The 18,144-nt window shown below is 55.7% G+C and overlaps 8 protein-coding genes and 1 non-coding gene across 9 annotated transcripts; 6 read left to right on the top strand and 3 right to left on the bottom strand.

The window, feature by feature from the left end:
- Window positions 1-469: 469 nt before the first annotated feature.
- Window positions 470-1,593, top strand: VDAG_05030 (endoglucanase-4; the record flags this gene model as incomplete). The annotated part of the gene is made up of 2 exons (XM_009654766.1): window positions 470-630; window positions 690-1,593. The coding sequence occupies 2 exons, from the start codon at window positions 470-472 to the stop codon at window positions 1,591-1,593; spliced, it is 1,065 nt and encodes a 354-aa protein (XP_009653061.1).
- Window positions 1,594-2,332: 739 nt separating this feature from the next.
- Window positions 2,333-2,425, bottom strand: VDAG_20154. The gene has a single exon. It is a non-coding gene; the product is annotated as a tRNA-Ala (tRNA).
- A 1,529-nt stretch (window positions 2,426-3,954) lies between these two features.
- Window positions 3,955-4,738, top strand: VDAG_05029 (uncharacterized protein; the record flags this gene model as incomplete). The annotated part of the gene is made up of 3 exons (XM_009654765.1): window positions 3,955-4,098; window positions 4,166-4,395; window positions 4,468-4,738. The coding sequence occupies 3 exons, from the start codon at window positions 3,955-3,957 to the stop codon at window positions 4,736-4,738; spliced, it is 645 nt and encodes a 214-aa protein (XP_009653060.1).
- Window positions 4,739-5,942: 1,204 nt separating this feature from the next.
- Window positions 5,943-6,859, top strand: VDAG_05028 (RTM1 protein; the record flags this gene model as incomplete). The annotated part of the gene is made up of 2 exons (XM_009654764.1): window positions 5,943-6,111; window positions 6,168-6,859. The coding sequence occupies 2 exons, from the start codon at window positions 5,943-5,945 to the stop codon at window positions 6,857-6,859; spliced, it is 861 nt and encodes a 286-aa protein (XP_009653059.1).
- Window positions 6,860-7,683: 824 nt separating this feature from the next.
- Window positions 7,684-9,585, top strand: VDAG_05027 (uncharacterized protein; the record flags this gene model as incomplete). Its single annotated transcript, XM_009654763.1, has 2 exons — window positions 7,684-7,906; window positions 7,958-9,585. The coding sequence occupies 2 exons, from the start codon at window positions 7,684-7,686 to the stop codon at window positions 9,583-9,585; spliced, it is 1,851 nt and encodes a 616-aa protein (XP_009653058.1).
- A 757-nt stretch (window positions 9,586-10,342) lies between these two features.
- Window positions 10,343-12,291, bottom strand: VDAG_05026 (glutamyl-tRNA synthetase; the record flags this gene model as incomplete). The annotated part of the gene is made up of 2 exons (XM_009654762.1): window positions 10,343-12,002; window positions 12,071-12,291. The coding sequence occupies 2 exons, from the start codon at window positions 12,289-12,291 to the stop codon at window positions 10,343-10,345; spliced, it is 1,881 nt and encodes a 626-aa protein (XP_009653057.1).
- A 1,522-nt stretch (window positions 12,292-13,813) lies between these two features.
- VDAG_05025 (50S ribosomal protein L1) lies at window positions 13,814-14,778 on the top strand (the record flags this gene model as incomplete). Its single annotated transcript, XM_009654761.1, has 2 exons — window positions 13,814-14,061; window positions 14,115-14,778. 2 exons carry the CDS (start codon window positions 13,814-13,816, stop codon window positions 14,776-14,778), a joined length of 912 nt encoding a protein of 303 aa, XP_009653056.1.
- Window positions 14,779-14,916: 138 nt separating this feature from the next.
- Window positions 14,917-15,810, bottom strand: VDAG_05024 (uncharacterized protein; the record flags this gene model as incomplete). The annotated part of the gene is made up of 1 exon (XM_009654760.1): window positions 14,917-15,810. The coding sequence occupies one exon, from the start codon at window positions 15,808-15,810 to the stop codon at window positions 14,917-14,919; it is 894 nt and encodes a 297-aa protein (XP_009653055.1).
- A 1,041-nt stretch (window positions 15,811-16,851) lies between these two features.
- VDAG_05023 (uncharacterized protein) lies at window positions 16,852-17,659 on the top strand (the record flags this gene model as incomplete). The annotated part of the gene is made up of 2 exons (XM_009654759.1): window positions 16,852-16,867; window positions 17,166-17,659. The coding sequence occupies 2 exons, from the start codon at window positions 16,852-16,854 to the stop codon at window positions 17,657-17,659; spliced, it is 510 nt and encodes a 169-aa protein (XP_009653054.1).
- Window positions 17,660-18,144: the final 485 nt, after the last annotated feature.

Raw genomic sequence — 18,144 nt, 5'->3', positions numbered from 1 at the left:
CGGAACCGGTTTCACTTATTGTCCTCTGCATGGGTATCAGTCAACGTCGCCCGGACGCAGTTCGTTCCCCGCGATCATGATCCAATCAGGGGCTCTCGCAGTCCCCAGAGGCCACTTGCCACCCTGGTGACTGGTGTGCCGCCGTGAGATGCTGTGCCCTTGACCTCATCTATCGTGCCTTGGTGTGCTGTGAGCCGACAGGCATGGTGGCAACGCGATGAGACGGTCATGGCAGTATAGGGGGCCGCAGAAGGGGGTATCATGGCCAGAATGGTGGTGATTTTCTCGTGAGACCTACTTTGACGAGCATATAAAGGTGTTCATCTTTTCCCCCTTTGTGTTTCTAGAGATCGACACGATCAACACAGTTTCCATCACAGACTCCCTGTCCTCGTCGATCCCTCCTGCACGGCATCTGCCAACGAACCCGTCAAGATCTATTATATCAATACCACCCCTTAAGCACATCATGGGCCTCAGCAAGATCGGCGCGCTCGTCGCTGCCCTGGCCGCTGCCAGCCAGGTCGCGGCTCACGGCTTCGTCAGCGATGTGATCATCAACGGCGTCAAGTACAAGAACTACGACCCTACCAGTGACTGGTACCAGGCCCCGGCCAACCGTCCCATCCGGTAAGAATGATACCAGCAGGTAGCCCTACTCGGACATCTCCACGGACTAACAGCTTCAGTGCCGGCTGGACCGCCGAGCAGGAGGATCTCGGCTTCGTTGCCCCCAACGCCTACGGCACACCCGATATCATCTGCCACCGACAAGCCACCCCCGGCAAGGGCCACATCCGCGTCGCTGCTGGCGATGTCGTCACCCTCCAGTGGAACACCTGGCCCGAGTCCCACAAGGGTCCTGTCTTCGACCACCTCGCCAACTGCAACGGCCCCTGCGAGTCGGTCAACAAGAACGACCTCCGGTTCTTCAAGATTGACGGTGCTGGTCTCACGACCGCCCCCTCGACCTACGCTGGTGATGTTCTCATCCAGAACAAGAACCAGTGGTCCGTCCGTATCCCAGCCAACATTGCGGCCGGCAACTATGTTCTCCGTCACGAGATTCTCGCCCTCCACTCCGCCGCCCAGGCCAACGGCGCCCAGTCCTACCCCCAGTGCATCAACCTCGAGATCACCGGCTCCGGCACCTCCAAGCCCGCCGGCACCGCCGGTACCTCCCTCCTCTCCTCCACCGAGGCCGGCGTCAACTGGAACGTCTGGGTCCCCGCCACCTCCTACCCCGTCCCCGGCGGCCCCATCGTCGAGGGTGGCGTCAGCCAGATCCCTCAGTCCGCCGTCACCGCCACGGCCACCGGCACCGTCACCCCCGCCGGCCAGACCGGCCCCGCCCCCACCGTCGCGCCCCCTACCGTCCCTCCTCCCGTCACCACCACCGCTGCCGCGCCGACCACCCTCCGCACCACCACCGTCGCCGCCCCTCCTCCCCAGACGACGCAGCCCTCCAACGGCGCCACCGCACCCGTGTGGGGCCAGTGCGGCGGCCAGGGCTGGACCGGACCTACTGCTTGCGCGGCGGGCAACCGCTGCAACGTCCAGAACGCATACTACTCGCAGTGCGTGCCCAACTAAGAGTGTGGCCTGGCGGCAGGAGAAGTGGCATATCGTGAGCGTCGCGGATGATGATTCCTCGTCTTGATTGGTTGCATCCGGTGGGTGATGAGTGGCATAGAGCCTGGGCCTCAGAGTCTGGCTCGCACAAATGTACATAGCCATAGAGAGTCACGGTAGATAAACCAGTTTTCCTCGCCAGCAGTGTTGAAGTGGTGTGTGTTCATTTGGCTCGGATGACGATGCAGAGTCCAGGTGTCAATTCGTAGCTCGAGCCATTGGGAAAACCACAGGCAAAGTCTTACACCGTCTCCTGAGGGCCGCGTGAGCTGGATATCGCGAGGCGCTGGCCAGAAAAGTGCCATTCTTCATGGCACAGTGTTCTTCATTGCAGCGTGAGGCTTACTCATTGCGTCGATGAGGGCTATTGTGGGAGATCTTAGTCTTGGACGCCAAATCAGCAACAAGGCGAGCGACATGTGCAATAGGAATGTAAAATGACCAGAAACATAAATCATTCGCAAGTCGAGATGGGTAAATCCCACCTCGATGCTCAGCGTACCAGTATGCCGATGAATAGGCAGCTGGCAAGAGGGCAGCGATCAGATACCACATGGCCCAGAGGCGATGATACCTGAAAAAATGCTCGGTCTTGGACCCCATCGCTGAAAGATCAAGCGGTCAGAAGCATGTGAGGGTTAGATGATCGAAATCTAAATCGTTTAGGGGAAGACGTGGGGTGCAAAAACGCAAAAAGAAGTGGACACGCCGGGAATTGAACCCGGGACCTTCAGCAGTTTAGTATTGATCAGATCAATGCTAAGCAGATGTCATACCCCTAGACCACACGCCCGATTTGATTGAAAGCTGAAAGCATGCCCAAGCTCATGACCCACTACCGTGCAGGAAAATTTTGCTTGATGCCTTAGCCCCACAAGGACCCCAGGAACCGCTGAAAGTACACACGATCACTGTTTCAACCCCCGAGATCATGGATGCATTGAGCAGGCCCATCCATTACTTGCTGGTCCACTGCCTTGCCTTTCGCAGACTCACGATCACGAAGGACGTGCAAACCAATGTAGATTGTGCTATACGAACAATTGGACCCAAAGAACCCTGTCTGCTTGTACAAGGCTACCGCCAGCCTCTGACGAGAATGGCAGCTAACGGTCTCGTTGGTCTCAGCAAAATCAGGAATAGTTACACCGTCGCGACAGCGAAACCGAAGCCTTCACGTCAGAGCAGCTGGGCCTGAGAGTGATTCAGGATCGTACGGGGGCCTCACACTGTCTGGTTCCGGATCAGCATGTCCAGTGAGACCTGTCATTATGCTGTGTGAGCTGGCAGTGCCCCCTCATCGGTCTCGGTTTCGGTCTCCCCGGTGGAGACTCTGGTACTGCATTTATGGGCACTGCTACGGCCCCGCCTCAGGCCGGCTCAGGATGCTCAGCCATCCGCTGCCATGTTGTCTCGTGGCACAGCCCGCTCCTTTGCAGTTTTGGCATTGCACGCGACGGTCCATGATAAACTCTTGCGAAGGAGCATCTGCTTGGGAAGAGAAGTCCATGCGCTCTTGGAAAGCGAGCCAGCCCCGTGGTGGGTGGTGCTTATTAGCTCCACGGCTACAAGGTCTGGCGCGAAGGGAGGAGTCTAGTGCCCTGCCTCCACGATCGAAGCAAGGTACACGACCAAGGAGAAGTCGATTTCGACAATTCCATTCTTCCCAAGGCGTACTATGTACCATGTAATCCCCAAAATGCGTGGCAGGGATGGCGTGCCCTCCTCTCCACCACTTGGCTCCCAAGTTTGCCAATAACCTCCCATAGTGCTGCAAGGTCTTGTAGGCTGCACGGACAGTCCCAGGGGGGGTTAGCTGCAGGGGAAGGCCCGAGAATGGAGCACCTTTATCAAGATGAGAGCGAGGCTGGAACCACCCGCGCGCCTGTGTGTTGCATAATGGCGAACGTGCACCGTGAAACCAACCACCACAGGCACTTGGGCAGTGCCATGATAGCACGCGAGAAACCCGAATCGCGCGAGGCAGACTCTCGCAAACCGGCCCCCTGAAGCTCCTCATCCCATTCTTCTGGCGAGAGACGGAGTATTGGTTTTTTTGGGGCAACATGTCGACATAAGTAGATATGACCGCAGTTGCGTGGAAATCGAATTAGGAAATCTTGACCTTATCACTGTTCTCTCATCCACACTCTCTTCCCATCTGAAGAAGACTCGAAGAATTGTCTAGTCTTTTTCGTGCCTACAGTCGTTCCTTCTATTCTCGACTATTCAACCCGCTCTTCACGGTTGTAACGACTCTTGCTATCTGTCGCCAAAGACTGTCAACTCTCTCTGTCCACTTCACCCCTTAACTTCGACAAGATGGGCTTCTTCGACCCCAAGCACAAGGGCAAGCTCCACCTTGTGCAAGTTCTCCTCGTTGTCAGCGTTCTTGGAATGGGTGGCGCTCGTCTCTTGATGTCGAATGGGCCTACGTCAAGAGCAGACACAATGGCCCTAGGAATGGTACGATCAAGCACGACTTATAAGTCCTCGAACAGAACAACTCGCTAACTACGCATCACTCTGACAGGGTGCCAAGTCGCTCATCATCATTGGCTACCAAGTATTTTCAGAGCCTGGTCGCTGGCTCAGGCGGTTCGAGAGCTTGAAAGCCAATTTCATCTTGAACATTGTCGAAGTAGCCGCTTGGGGTGCGGTCGTATACATGGTCATCTCGAGCACCTTGAAGCAGTGCGACGGCTTCAAAGGGACGAGTTGTATGCTCGCCTGGGGCGTGATCGCGCTTGCGGGCAACATCTGGTACGTTTCCTCGAAACAAACACATTCCCAAGTTGTTGCAGAGACAAGTTGCTGATGTTAGAGCTTTGACAGTGCCGTATCTGCTGTTGCGGTCTTCATGTCGTACAAGGAGCTGCGCATGCGGCGCGAAACCGGGCCCGGAAAGGGTGACTTTGAAAGTCTCCCAGGGGATAGCGATGTGCACGCACTTCGCCCGGTATCCCAACCCGCAGCCCAACAACAGGGCGTAGATCCATCCGGCGTTTATCAATCAGGGCACTACCAACAGGGAGTCTACCAACAAGGAGCTTACCAACAAGGGGCCTATCAACCAGGAGGTTACCAACGGGGAGCTCGTCAATAGGTATCGGCGGCACGAGGAGACACCTCCGAGCGCCAACCAATCACCAGTGATGGCGCTGTCGATAGGCCGAAAGAGAGCAAGATGCAGGACGGGCCGGTAAAAAATGAGGCGTCTAGGGAATCATTGGTGGGAGTCGAACGAGATGCGCGGGAAAACCGAAAGCGAGAGAGCCATCGAGGAATGACAGACGGCGAGTCAGAGCCAGAACATGTCACAGCATCCATATTTTCTTTGTATTACTCCAGATAGCAACGTACGTAGCGTTTGTTCAGATGACTTGCAATTTCATGATACCATCTACCTTGCGCACCTCATCGACTTTCGACCTTTCAATTCTTTGGCGTGGTTATGACTTGGCATTGCCATCCCGGTCTCTGCTGCTTTTTGCCGTTTCTGCCTTTCCAAACAACGCCACGAAGTGGGTAACTTTAGGGTCTTGGCCACACGTAGGGCTGCCGTTGTAGGGCGGCCAGGAGAAATGCCCATACCACGGGCCAAGGGGTGGGTTGGTTCGCCCGCAAGTCTGCCCAGCCTGTTCGTGATACCTAGTTCACGAGCTGGCGTGGAGAGGAGAAGGGGCTACGCCGCCAGCAACGTGGACTGACATTCTCACTCATCCCAGCATATTGGCTGACGCCCGATAGAATGCGAAAACGAGCAGAAAGAAGCTTAATGGCGAGCAAGGGTGCACTAATCTCCAGGATGAATGGAGAAGCCCACACGCTAAGAAGCTTTGACTGGCAACCCCGAGGTGCCGATTGCCGGAATTGTCGAGGATTCTACCAATTATCCAGTACTTCGGGTTCAGCCGAGAATGGGCGGATGCTTTGCCGAGAATCACGAGTTTGCCTCGCGAACTCAACAAACATGGCTGAGACCGCTTGAATCGTATTGAAATTGATGAAGCGTTACGTCGTCCACGTGCCGAAAAGCCGTCATGGTGCTTCGTAGTGCTTCGCCTCCTTGAACGTTTGAGGAGCTTTCATACAAAGGGCTCCTCTTGCCATGCCTTCATAGCATGCAACGCTGCCAAGCACACAACACATCATTCCACGGTTTGGGATCTCTTGATAAACTTCTTCAACCCAGATTCCCTTTACACAATTCGAGAAGTACGGTAGTACGACCTACTGCTAACCTTGTGCCTCCATCTTCCGAACCTTGAGCCACGATCCACCAGAGTGACCAGACAACACCCAACACAATGGCAATACTCGAGACATACAATGGCTACAAGCTGTGGCACTACATCCCCTCGCTTCCGGCAGCCATCGTCTTCGCTGCTCTCTTCGGTGTCCTGACGGTTGGTCATGCTTTAAGAATGTTCCGTCACCGAATGTGGTTCTGCCTTCCGTTCGTGGTTGGAGGTGTCTGTAAGTACAACCCTATGCTCATACACACGTCAAAGCTAAAACATGTTCTCTCAAAGTCGAAATTGTTGGCTACGTCGGACGAGCTGCAGCGCACAACTCAACCGGTACCCTGATGCCCTATGTGCTTCAGTCGACCTTCCTCCTGCTGGCGCCCATTCTCTTCGCCGCTTCCCTCTACATGACACTGAGCCGTATCATCCGCGCTGTCGACGCAGCTCACTGCTCCATCATCCGACCCAACTGGCTTACCCGCATCTTCGTCTTTGGTGATGCCTTCAGCTTCTTCGTTCAGGCCAGCGGTGCAGGCCTTCGCGTCCAGGCCGGCCAGAAGGACAGCAAGATCGACCGCAACCTTGGCGGCCACGTCATTGTCGGCGGTCTCATCTTCCAGATCCTCATCTTCGGCGTCTTCGTGGTCACGGCCCTCAAGTTCCACAGCAAGTTCAAGAGGGACGCCAACGTCTCCCTGGCCCGCGACATCCCCTGGCAAAAGAGCCTCCTCATGCTGTATCTCACCTCCGCCCTCATCATGGGCCGTAATGTCTTCCGTGTGGCAGAGTATGCCATGGGCAGCGACGGATATCTCCTGAGCATCGAGTGGGGCGTCTACGTCTTCGACGCCGCCCTCATGACCCTCACCATGGCCTTCTTCCTCCTGTGGTACCCCAGTGCCCTCAAGAACGCCAAGCTCCGCAGCACCACCAGCCCCGAGCTCGGCGCTGCTGGCTTCCAGCATGAGCAGAAATAGGGGCGTAGTGCGTGTGGAGGCTGGCATAGAATTTCTTTTGTGTAAGTCCAAGCGAAACTTCGGCATCGGCATGCCATCTTTGGGTCGAGAACTTCATTGGCACGAGGCGTCGGGGCGGTCGTACAGTTTAGGGGGGCATCATATTTGATCAATACACTTTATGTCTTGTAATTGTCCTTTGCTGTTGTATGCAGTGGCAGATGTGGACTGCATTTGTCTTTTTCTAGCATTCGTTCTCGGCTACGCCTCCGCTTTGAGTTCTCCTCTGCCTATGAACATAATCTCTAGAGCAACAACCACAGGGCCAGGCTCTCTTGCCGTAAGCTGATGTTGTACTAGTGATGGCCCCTATTCACAAAACACAGCGATTGCGGCTGCTCATTGATTAATTGTAGATGAGCTTGACAACTAAAATGATCTAATTAGACGAACTACGAGCGATTGCTGAACATGGAATCCACCGAAAGTGAGTCGTCTCTTACATGATTGTTGCAGATGGGCGCCACCCCGCGGACGCCGCACTTTCTCGTCCCGCTTCCGAGAAGTCCACGATGGCGCTGTATCGCACATATCATCCATTGACTCTGGGGAACACACAGTCACGGGCGGGTATCGACTTATGTTTTGCGGCGGCATAACGACCATGAAGCCAGGCAATTCAACTTTCCGATACCCTGGCGTGCAGGGCCTCGATCCGTGCCACAGGAACGAATACAAATAACGCGCTTCCCCAGCCTGATGGAGCATGTGATGAGGCAGGCGGCACATCAGAACAAGGCTTATTGCAAGTCAAATACCATATTTCTACCTCAAGTCCTGTCATTATGGCCCGCTTATCAGCCTGGGTAACCCTCGCGGGCCTGCTCGCTCAGCAGACTGCGGCCTCCGTCGTCAGGAATGGCGTCGAACTCCCTGCTTGCGCGAACCATTTCTCGCCTTTCGAAGCTACCGGATGCTACCAAGACTATGATGGGAAAACCCTGGACTTCCGGTCAACCGTATCATCGAAGGGCATGACCGCCTACAAGTGCCAGGCCATCTGTAAAGGTACTATGACTGTTCCCGTACATGATATAGAACAGTGCTAAAGTGATCTAGGCAATGGCTATCAGTTCTCGGGACTCAAGTATTACGGCATCTGCTTTTGTGGATCGAAACTTGAGGGACCCAAGCTCCCAGAGTCAAACTGCACGCTTCCGTGCGACGGGGACCAGAAGGAGAGCTGTGGTGGTACCGACAGCTTAACCGTTTATCGGGATACGACGTTCCTGAAGCTCGGCGATGCTGTTGATGATGACGACTACGACGACACAGGCTGCTTCACCGACGACTCGGCTGTGGGCCGTACGCTCGGCTTCCGCGCGAACATCGATGCTGCCAAGGTGACGCCCGCAACTTGTATCAAGGCTTGCCTTGATCGCGGCCTTCCGTTTGCCGGTGTTGAGTTTGGTGGCGAATGTTGGTGTGGTGCTCTCGTCAGCCCCTTTGCCAAGGAGGTTAATGACACGGACTGCAACATGCCCTGCGGCGGCGACCAGTCTCTGGACTGCGGCGGCCGGAACCGAATCAATATCTTCCGGGCCTCCGAACTACTCTCCCAGGACCCATGCGAGAATGACAATGAAGCACCGCCGCGCAGTTCCTCTCCAACTCAGACCACCACCAAGCCCACGGACAAGCCCACGGACAAGCCCACAGACAAGTCGCCAGCGACTACCAGGACACCAACTCCGACGACTCCTGCGACAGGCACAGCGACAGGCACAGCGACAGGCACAGCGACAGCCACCAGCACCAAGATCTGCACCACAGTGGTCCCCAAGGATGAGTGGTGTGTCGGTAAATGGTGCAACGAGCCTCTCCCGGACTTCTTCAACGAGAAGACGTGCTTCGCATCCTGGGCCAAGTGCCACCTCCAGACACACGCATGCCTGAAGTTCGCCGGATGGCCGGCGGCCCTCGAGTGCGCCGACTACAAAAAGTGGTGCAAGGACGCCAAGCTCTTCTGCCGCAGGTCGTGCACCAGCAAGTCGAGAAACTGCTCCAAGGCCGGGCACCACGCCGAGAACCCCCCGCGCGGCGGCGACAACAAGGACCCCGTCACCAAGACGGTGCCCTGCGACGAGGCCACGGGCACCATGACCCCCGGCACCATCCCCGAGCCCACGAACCTCTGCGTGCAGCCCCACAACCCGGGCCGCGGGTACACGACCGAGGACCCCGTCGGCGACATTGACCTGCCCGTCGTCACCTGCAACAACAACGAGGCCGACCACAAGCGCGGTAACCCGTTCAAGCAGTATGACCACTCCAACTGGGGCCATTGTCCCTCGTACAAGCGCGGCGACGTGCCCAAGGCCTGCAAGGACGCCTGCAAGCAACAGTACGAGCGATGCCGTGGCGTCTACGCCAAGTCGCGCGACACCAAAAAGGACCGCAAGGACGATGATGATTATGACGATGACAAGAAGCACAAGCACAAGGGGAAGCACGAAGACAAGGAACACGGAGACAGGAAGCACGGCGGAAAAAAGGGGAAGAAGCACGAGAGGCGCTCTACTGGCGGCGGCGGCGGCGGCGAGTTGAGCGCTGGCACCATCGCTCACCCCAAGGATGAGTATCACACCGCTCTCCGTCAGTGCAAGGACCAGTACGAGGACTGCCGCAAGGTCAACGCCGATATCAAGGGGGATGATAAGTGCGCTCGCTTTGGCGGCCCATGGTAAATTGGTCCCTGCTAGAGGCGGGATAGCGGATGAGGGGAAAAGAGTTTTGCAACAGGAGCCCCGTTCCATGGGATATATAGGAAAATTCTGTTGGCTACTTGCGATGGTTGATTGACTTTTTAATTCCTCGAAGAGTTGATGTGCCCTTGAGAAGCTGCCTTTCCCCTTTCATGCCAGTGCCATGTCAGCGGGCATAAGGGTGAGACATCTCCCGCGCCCTGCAGTAAAGAAAGAAAGAGAAAGAGAAGAGAACTCGGAAGAGAAAAGGCGGAGAAAAAGAGAAGTCAAAAGAGAAGAGAAAGAGAAAGAAAGAAAGAAAGAGTGCGAGAAGCGGGCCAGCTTAAGTAAATGGTAACTCTGGAATGAAGCCAGGGATGCGTGCAAGGGGCTGGTTCGAGGGAGTTGCACTGCATACTATCCAAGGGAGAATGGAACAGCCTCGTTGCGGAATCGAGGGACAGTCTTGATGAGTCCCTGGTCTCGTGAAAGGCTATGGAAACTTGACTTTGCCCCACTCCCCTGCTTTCAGAGTAGTCAGTTTCTTCTAAATAACACCGGATCGACACTAGGACAATAGTCATTTGATACTTCAGTCACTTGTTCACATCTCTCGACGCCAATAGTTTTGAGCTTCTTTTTTCCTTTTCGTCATGCAATTCCTCATAACATCTCTGAATGCTCTCTCATGGCACCTCAGAATGAGACCAGCTACCGCGTTCCTCAGAAGGAACAACTCCTTCCGCTTCCCTGTGACTTCTTATTTTTTGCCCGTAGGGATGGCAAATAGTACAACCTTGCCGCCGTCAGCCAGACCCTTATCCACACGGAAGAAACCGCGGCGCTCGAGCTGAATGATGTCGTCCTTCTTCAGCTTAGCGACGCCCTCATCGCAAAGGGCCTGCTCCATGGTGGAGGTGACGGGGTTCAGGAAGTCCTCAAGCTTGTCGTCCTCCTCGAGCTTGTCCTTGGTGAGAAGGTAATCAAAGTCCCACAGTTCCGCCGGAACAAGCTTTGTGCCTTGGGCAGACAGCCAAGTAACCTTCTTCTCGGTCGTCTTGAAGTCACCCTTGAGGTTCAGCTCGGCCGTAATGGCGGTGACGGTATCGGTGCCAGTGATCTCGCGGATGATAATGTTGCCCCAGGACATGGCGGTGATCTCCTCGCCCTGCTTGAGTGTCTTGGCGTCTGCCTGGTCCAGGTAGAGCTCGTTGGAGAAGATGACGTTCTTGGTTCCGACCTCCTTGTTCTTGGGGTGGCTCGGGCGCTCCTCTGTCCTCGGCTCGGCGGGCACATCGGCGCCAGTCAGAGTAACCTTGACAAGGTCCTTCTCGATAAGAGCCGTATGCCTGGGCGCAATGGGGTCGATGACCTTCTTGTTCAGAGCCCAGAGGCTGGCCCAGTCCATGTTGACAACATTGCGGCTGGGGCCCTGCTTGATGATGAACTCGCGCAGGGCAGGAATGGTCAGACCACGGCGGCGGACGCCGCGGATGGTGGGGAAGCGAGGGTCGTCCCAGCCGTCGACGGTGCCGGCATTGACAAGAGAAGCAAGCTTGCGCTTGGACATGAGGGTCCTCACAAAGTTGATGCGCGAGAAATCCCACATGTAGACTTGACGGATCTTCAAGGTGTCGATGAACCACTGGTACAGAGGGTTGCGATCGGTATACTCTGTGGATCTCAGCGCATGGGTGACACCCTCCTTGGAGTCGACCAGAGGGCACGCGAGGTCGTAGGTGGGGTAAGCCTTCCACTTGTCGCCAGTTCGGTGGTGCTTGTGCTCAATGTTGCAACGGTAGATGACGGGGTCGCGCATGGCCTTGTTGGGGTTGTCCACAGAGACCTTGGCACGAATGCAGTTCTTGACACCCTCGGCCGAACCAAGCTTCATCTCCTCAAAGATGCGGAGGTTCTCCTCGATCGTTCGGTTCCGGCACTTGGACTCGATACCATCCATGCGCTGGGCCTTCATAGTCTCCTGGTCGGTGTCGTCGGAGTAGGCATGTCCCTCCGTGATCAGGCGCTTGCACATGTCGTGGAGGTAGTCAAAGTAGTCAGAAGTGTAGGTGAGAGTGTCGGGGGTGATGCCCATGAGGGCGAGATCCTCGACGATGGAGTCCTGGAACTCCTCGCTCTCTTTTGAAGGGTTCGTGTCATCGAGGCGCAGACGCAGTTGGCCCTTGTAAGCCTCGTGGGCGAAGTAGTCGCTAAGGAGGGCGGCCTTGGCGTGTCCGATGTGAAGGTAGCCCGAAGGCTCGGGGAGGAATCGCGTCACAACGCCCTGGTCGGCATTCTGGAGGGCGAGATCGAAGTTACCGCCAGCCTTGCTACCGGCAGCAATCTTGGCCTTCCTGGCAGCTTCGGCGGCCTTGGCTTCGGCCTGAATCTCGGGGTGGGCTTGGCTGATGTAGTTGAACCTGTCGATAGTGGAAGTATTAGTGACGTGCCGCATTGTCAAGGGGGGGTCTTATCCGGATGACGCTACCATCGTGTCAAGTTGACAAGGCTGCCTTTCTTGATGAAGCCAACACCCGCATTGTTGGACTTGAGAGTCTGCCAGATCTTGGTCTCAGTCTCGCCCAGCGTGTAGCCCTCCACATAGGTGCGCAGCGTCAGGTGCTTGTCAAGAGCGCGAAGGTGGGGCTCAAGAGACTTGAAATCGCCCGCCAGAGCGGCTGGCAGGGCCTGCACCTCCTCGGGCTTCATATTGAATCGTTGATATAGTACAATCGGATTCGATGACAGGGGTATCGCCGAAAGAGTCGTGGTGTCTCGTGAGTCGAACCGATGACTATGCCGAGTAAATGATATTTTGTGGCGGGGTTGAAAATTATGGAGGGGTAGGCCGGGCCATTGCTGGGTGAGGTAGCTACAGAGCACTGCGCTACCCCGCGCCCATCAGTCTCAGTAAACGCATATACTGTGGATCCGTATATCTTTGACTGATCATGTTCGTTCTTTTTCGAGAATCGCCTCACCACACACATGAAGACCCACAGATCCTCATGGACGCCTTCATTAGCTGTCATCAAGCCCATATCGTGCTTCCACCCATATCAAACGAGAGTGCAGAGGCAATAGCACGCGACTGACTTGCGTGCATTGCACATTAGACGTCGTTCCTTGACAAGCACACGCACAAACCCCTGGCAACACTGAGACAGAGTTCCGCTGAGGTGAAGTTTTGATTCAACTTGATAGACCACTGGCATGACACTGATTGCCTTAACGAGCCGCAAATTTTAATGCTTCCAGAAAGAGGGATGTCTCGATTCAAGCTACATCTAATTCGACGGACATTCTTCAATCGACTGAAAAAGAGAGACTAAAAGAATAAAAGCCACATACTGTATTTCTCTGATAGTCGGTAGCTCAATGTCTGGCATTCATTCGGTCTAGCGAGCGTCTTAGGCGCATGGCGTAATCCTTAGTGATGGGCGCGCTGAGACTTGGGACTAGACCCGGTAACAGAAGCATCTCCAGGCACCGACTTGGGCGGCGGATGGACAGATGGTTAGGTGAACCGAGATCCGAGTGGGACGGTTGAGGGCGACGAGCTCGCTGTGCAAGATATCTTCAAGTTCTTGGATGTCTGGCTGATATGTTACTCGCTTCTCTGAGATTAGTCCGAACGTCAAGGTAGTCTCGTGTAGTTACAAGGCTGGATCGCCCGGCAATCCCCGTACCTCTTTTTGTATCATTTCCATTTTTTTATTAGCAAAGAACAGTTTCCCTCGACTTTGACTCCGCGATCTTTAAGCCAAGTAGGAAGCCTCATTGATAAAATTTTGCAATGACGACCACATCTGCTTGATGTTCTACCCCATGACCATGCACAACGGTTGGCCTGGCCGAGTAGTCGGCAAAGCCCCAGACACCACGTCCACAGATCCAATTGTCCACGAACTATATGAGCGGCTTCTTTCGTTAATATTCAAGGTTTGGTAAAGCATCATATACAAGACGGCCGAGTTCTGGCCTTCATCGGAGCTTTCCATGTTTCACTTTCAATCATTGACCAAGTCGAACCTTGACGCTGCTGACTAAACAACCCCGGTCGCATTCCGATAAGATAAGAGCAGCTCGTCACGAACGCCTGAATGCTCAGGCGCTCACAATTTTCTTCGTCTCCTGTCGTGCATTGGCAATTGAGACTAGAGCTTGACGTCGAACTGCAAGGCTGGTCTCGTGTCCTCCATCTCCCAAGAGTCCGTCACCACCACGAGCCATGGCCACCTCCAACCAATGCCTTGCCTCGATGGCAAGGCTCTCGCTCTCCGCGGCGACAAGACCCCAGGCATCCGCGCTGCCGCGATTCCTCGCCCCAGCCGTAACGCAGACGCGATGCGCAAGCAAGAACGTTGCCAAAATCAGGGAGGCGGCGAAGAAGGACAAGAAGAAGAAGAAGCTTAGCAAGGACTACAAATCTTACGACCCGACCAAGTTTCCGCAATTCTCTCTCTGCGACGCCATGAGGTGAGACGCTCCTGACGTGGGCTCGTATCCCGATATACTAACAATTACGCTAGGTACCTCCGCGCCTACGAGGTCGGCCGCTCTCCCACTCACATCAAGTACGAGCTTTCCGTCCGCTTCAAGACGCCTCGCAATGGACCCTCCGTCAAGGGCCGCATCCGATTCCCCAATCCCGTCAAGACGGGCGACGTCCGCGTCGCCGTCATCTGCCCCGACGACAGCGAGGTCGCCGTGCAGGCACTGCAGGCCGGTGCCGTTCTCGCCGGCCAGGACGCCATTTTCGAAGCCATCCGGAACGACAAGATCAACTTCAACCGCCTGTTGTGCCACAGCTCGTCCGAGGCGGCGCTCATCAAGGCTGGGCTCGGCCGCATCCTCGGTCCCAAGGGTCTCATGCCGAACAGGCGCATGAGGACCATCACCGACAACGTTGTTTCGGCCATTCGCGATAACGCGGGTGCCGACACGTACCGCGAGAAGATGGGCGCGCTGAGGTTGGCGGTTGGACAGCTGGGGTTCACGCCAAAGATGCTGGCGGCAAACGTCAAGGCATTCATCGAGAGCATCAAGCAGGACGTTGAGAAGCTGGAGGGCACCCACAAGGAGGTCCAGGAGGTCGTCCTGAGCTCTTCGCACGGCCCTGGCTTCAACCTGAACGGCCTGTTTGATCCGACGGACGAGAAGGTGACCCCGGCACACCTGTCGCAGGTCATGTAAAAGGTGTTCCCCGTGTCAGGAGAGGCGCGAGGTGTATAATATGTCATCAATACGCGTGTATAAAACGATGTGGCATGGGGAGGCGGGATCTTCTAGAGTTGGGTATCATGTCTCTCAATTCGCTGTTAAAGACCATTCCTAGTTTCCCTTCAGAGCCTTGATTGCTTCTGCCTCGGCGTCCAGCAGCCCGTATAACCCGAGGTACTTGACAAGCCGTGACTTTCCCTTGTCCCCTGCCTTGCGCGATTCTTTCAGAGCAGCGTTGAGATCGAGTAGCAACGTGTTGCGACACCTCATCATGCGTGACTCGATTTTGGTGACAAAGGGCGTATTCCTGCCTGCAACGTCCGCCAACGCCTCAATGATGCAGCAATCATGCGCCAACGCCGACAGTTTGGACGGGCTGGTCCCTACAAGTCCCGTGTACACCTCGTCGTCCTCGGCGTCGGAATCCTCGCTCGACGCAACACTCCAAGCATCGTCGTCGTCGGCGTCGTGCGCCGGCGCCTTGCCCGGCATGCTCGCGACGGCCAGCTTCTCCTCCAGCGCAGACACCCTGTCGTCGAGCTCCAGCATTCGCCTGCCCGTCTCGATCTCTTTGCGCACGTCGCCGAGCTCTCCCGTCAGGCTCGCGGCCTCGTCTTTCCTCGTCCGCACGCGGCTCTTGATCTCCTCTATCTGCCGGCGGAAACCCAGCATGGCGACCTTGACGTCTTCGACCTTGTCGTCGCCGCCGCGCAGCTCGTCGCCGAGGGAGAGGAAGGCGGTGTAATTCGAGTTGACGAGCTCGAGGAGCTCGGCGCTGATGGCCGCGCTGCGCTCGCGAAGGTCACTCTTGAGATCGTCGAGGGTCTGGTGGCGATGAGGGAGGTTTGAGAGGTAGGACGCTGGGTCGAAATCGGCGGCGAGAAAGTCTGAACGCGGGAGCGCCTCGGGGAATGGGAGAGGGGCGTCGTCGTCTTCTGAGCCGCTGGAGGAGGAGGATGCCATGTGGAAGTCCGCGGTCGGGGACTTGATACCGAGGCCGGTCATGGTGTCAGTCCGTTCCGAAGGATAATATGCTTGGGAGTCGCTTCAATGGATCTGGGAGCGAATGCATTCGTCGGCCGAGGTCGCGATGAACGGCCTATTGAGCTTTCGGGTTGGAGCTTGGAGCTTGGAGCTTTCGAGAGACCACTTTGGTCTGGAACGGGAGGTGTGCATTGGCGAGGGGCACTTTTTTAGGCCACTGTGCACGCTATAATTGGCGTGCTGGAACCCAAGCCTGCGAGCAAGCGCTGGGGAGAAGTGGGGCCGCCCATCTGCCACCTACAATCGTCCTTGAGCAGATGCATACAGTCGCGGGAGTGGCTACGTCAAAACATGCAGCCAGTGTGGCTTGCAACCTTCGCTTGGTGACGGTTCGGCAGAGCTTAGATGCTTGGAGAGCTTCAAAGTGGATGTGCCAGCTCCGCATCCCAGCATGTGGGAAGAATGCTCCGGACATTCAGTCGCGTAACACCGCATGATACCTATTCGAGTCGATGTCACGAGAATCCTAGTGGTCCTGATTCCTGGATGAGCCTCGGCCGACCTCAAGGGGTAGCCCGCATCATTAGAATGACGTTCACAAGAGCGTTCCGTTTGGCCCTGTTGTAATGCTTGGTCGATACGCGTGGCGAAGTTGATTTACACGGTACACAGCAATCTGGCGGTGTCAGAGATGACCTGGCCTACCTGCAATACATGTGCATAGCTGGCTTGAGATACCAAGCAGACCTCTTAAGCCATACTTTTCGATTCACAAGCCTGCAAGGTGCTCTCATAGCGAAATGCAGACCACCTGAACGTCGTGTTCTTGGTGGAGTGTCTTCATGTTGTAGGTCTCGATAATGTTGGCATTCGCTGGGTCCAGCAACTATTATAACGACTCCTGGTAATTCTCTCTTTATCTGGATGTAAACTGGCGCGCTTGATAGCACGCATGCGTCCTTGGCACACGACGTTAAAGCCAGGTCGGCGGAGTATCTGCTATCTGCACTGCGACATGATCGTGTAAAATGAAGGAGCCGAATCAGCGGCAGTTGCACAACCATGGCTGATTCCAGGAGTGATGCAAAGAATAACCCTTTTCATATGGAGGGGTCTTGAGAGCTGTACAGTACGATGATATGATTTTCCCTTCGCATTTCTGTTCGCATTTCTGGGCAAGGTGATGCTGTCCTGCTCATAGCTTGAGCACAGAGTGAGCGATCTCAAACCATGCGTCTCTGGCAAAGTTAACAACGGAATGCAATACTCTCGTGCCTCTACTCCTTGCTAACAAGTGGCAGAAATCAACAGCCAGCTATGGCAAGCCCCGTTGGCAATGCTCCATGTGCGCCAATTGATATCCAAAATCCAGTGAGGTCATTTGGCGTGTCCCCGCGAAAGAAGGGGCCTTGCTGGGGATAAGGCAGCGAGATACGCCCGCGCCTGGGTAGAATCATTGAGGGTCAGCAAAGGCCAATCATTTGATCTGATATGTAACGCTGCGTCGTCCATGGCCCCCGGCCCCCTGTTTAATAAACGAGTGCTGTCATACTGCCATCATCAGGCCGTGTTGGACGAACGGCGGCAGCGCAGTGAGGTGGCGGAGGCACAGAGGACGCGTCAGAAGATCACCACTGATAAACGGAGCTTGCTCGACAGCGTAAATAGGGCAACGGAAGTGAGAAATCTGCCGCACGTGGAATCCGCGCCACCAGCGCGCGGCCAGGCCGTTTCCCTATGCCCCCCCCGAACTAGTACGGCCTTCCACTGTTGCGGTGAGAGTTTCGGCCTTCGTCCCGGCACGTGGACGTTCAGCTTTGCTTTGATACCGCCGAGCACAGGCTCGGAGTTCCACTTGCGCACGATGTGATGCTCAGGACGCTCTCGTTTTGTAATCACACCGATAGCAGGATTCAATTCAGTCTCACGGTTCCGCGGAGGGTTCCGCGCGAATTCGCAGCTTTCTGCGCTTGCAGGATATTGAGAGCACATGGCAAATACAATCCTGCCTTGGCCTTGATCCCCTACTTCGCGCTCGTCTTGGATGCGGCCCCCTCTGCAAGGGCAGGCACCGAGCCCCTGGGCCCTGATGAGGGGTCGAACAGTTGAACCTCGCAGCACCATTTGAATCCAGTGCCTACTCGCTGCAGGTGAACCGATTATGGAACGAGAACAGGCGGATCTCGAGGTTCTTGTTGGGACAGACTTCCCCAAACCATGCCGGGGCCTGTCCGATGTCGCTCAGTTTCGAGAGGGGCAGGAGCGAAAGGCTTCTCGGATGCCGAAAGCAAATGCATCGAACCATGATGAGACAGCACAAGAGGACCAACCGGGCGGGATGCCCTTGGGGGTGGA

This window comes from Verticillium dahliae, genomic scaffold (genome assembly GCF_000150675.1).
Source record: "Verticillium dahliae VdLs.17 supercont1.9 genomic scaffold, whole genome shotgun sequence".
In the NCBI taxonomy this organism is placed as follows: domain Eukaryota; kingdom Fungi; phylum Ascomycota; class Sordariomycetes; order Glomerellales; family Plectosphaerellaceae; genus Verticillium; species Verticillium dahliae.
This window is presented reverse-complemented; position numbering and strand designations above follow the sequence as displayed.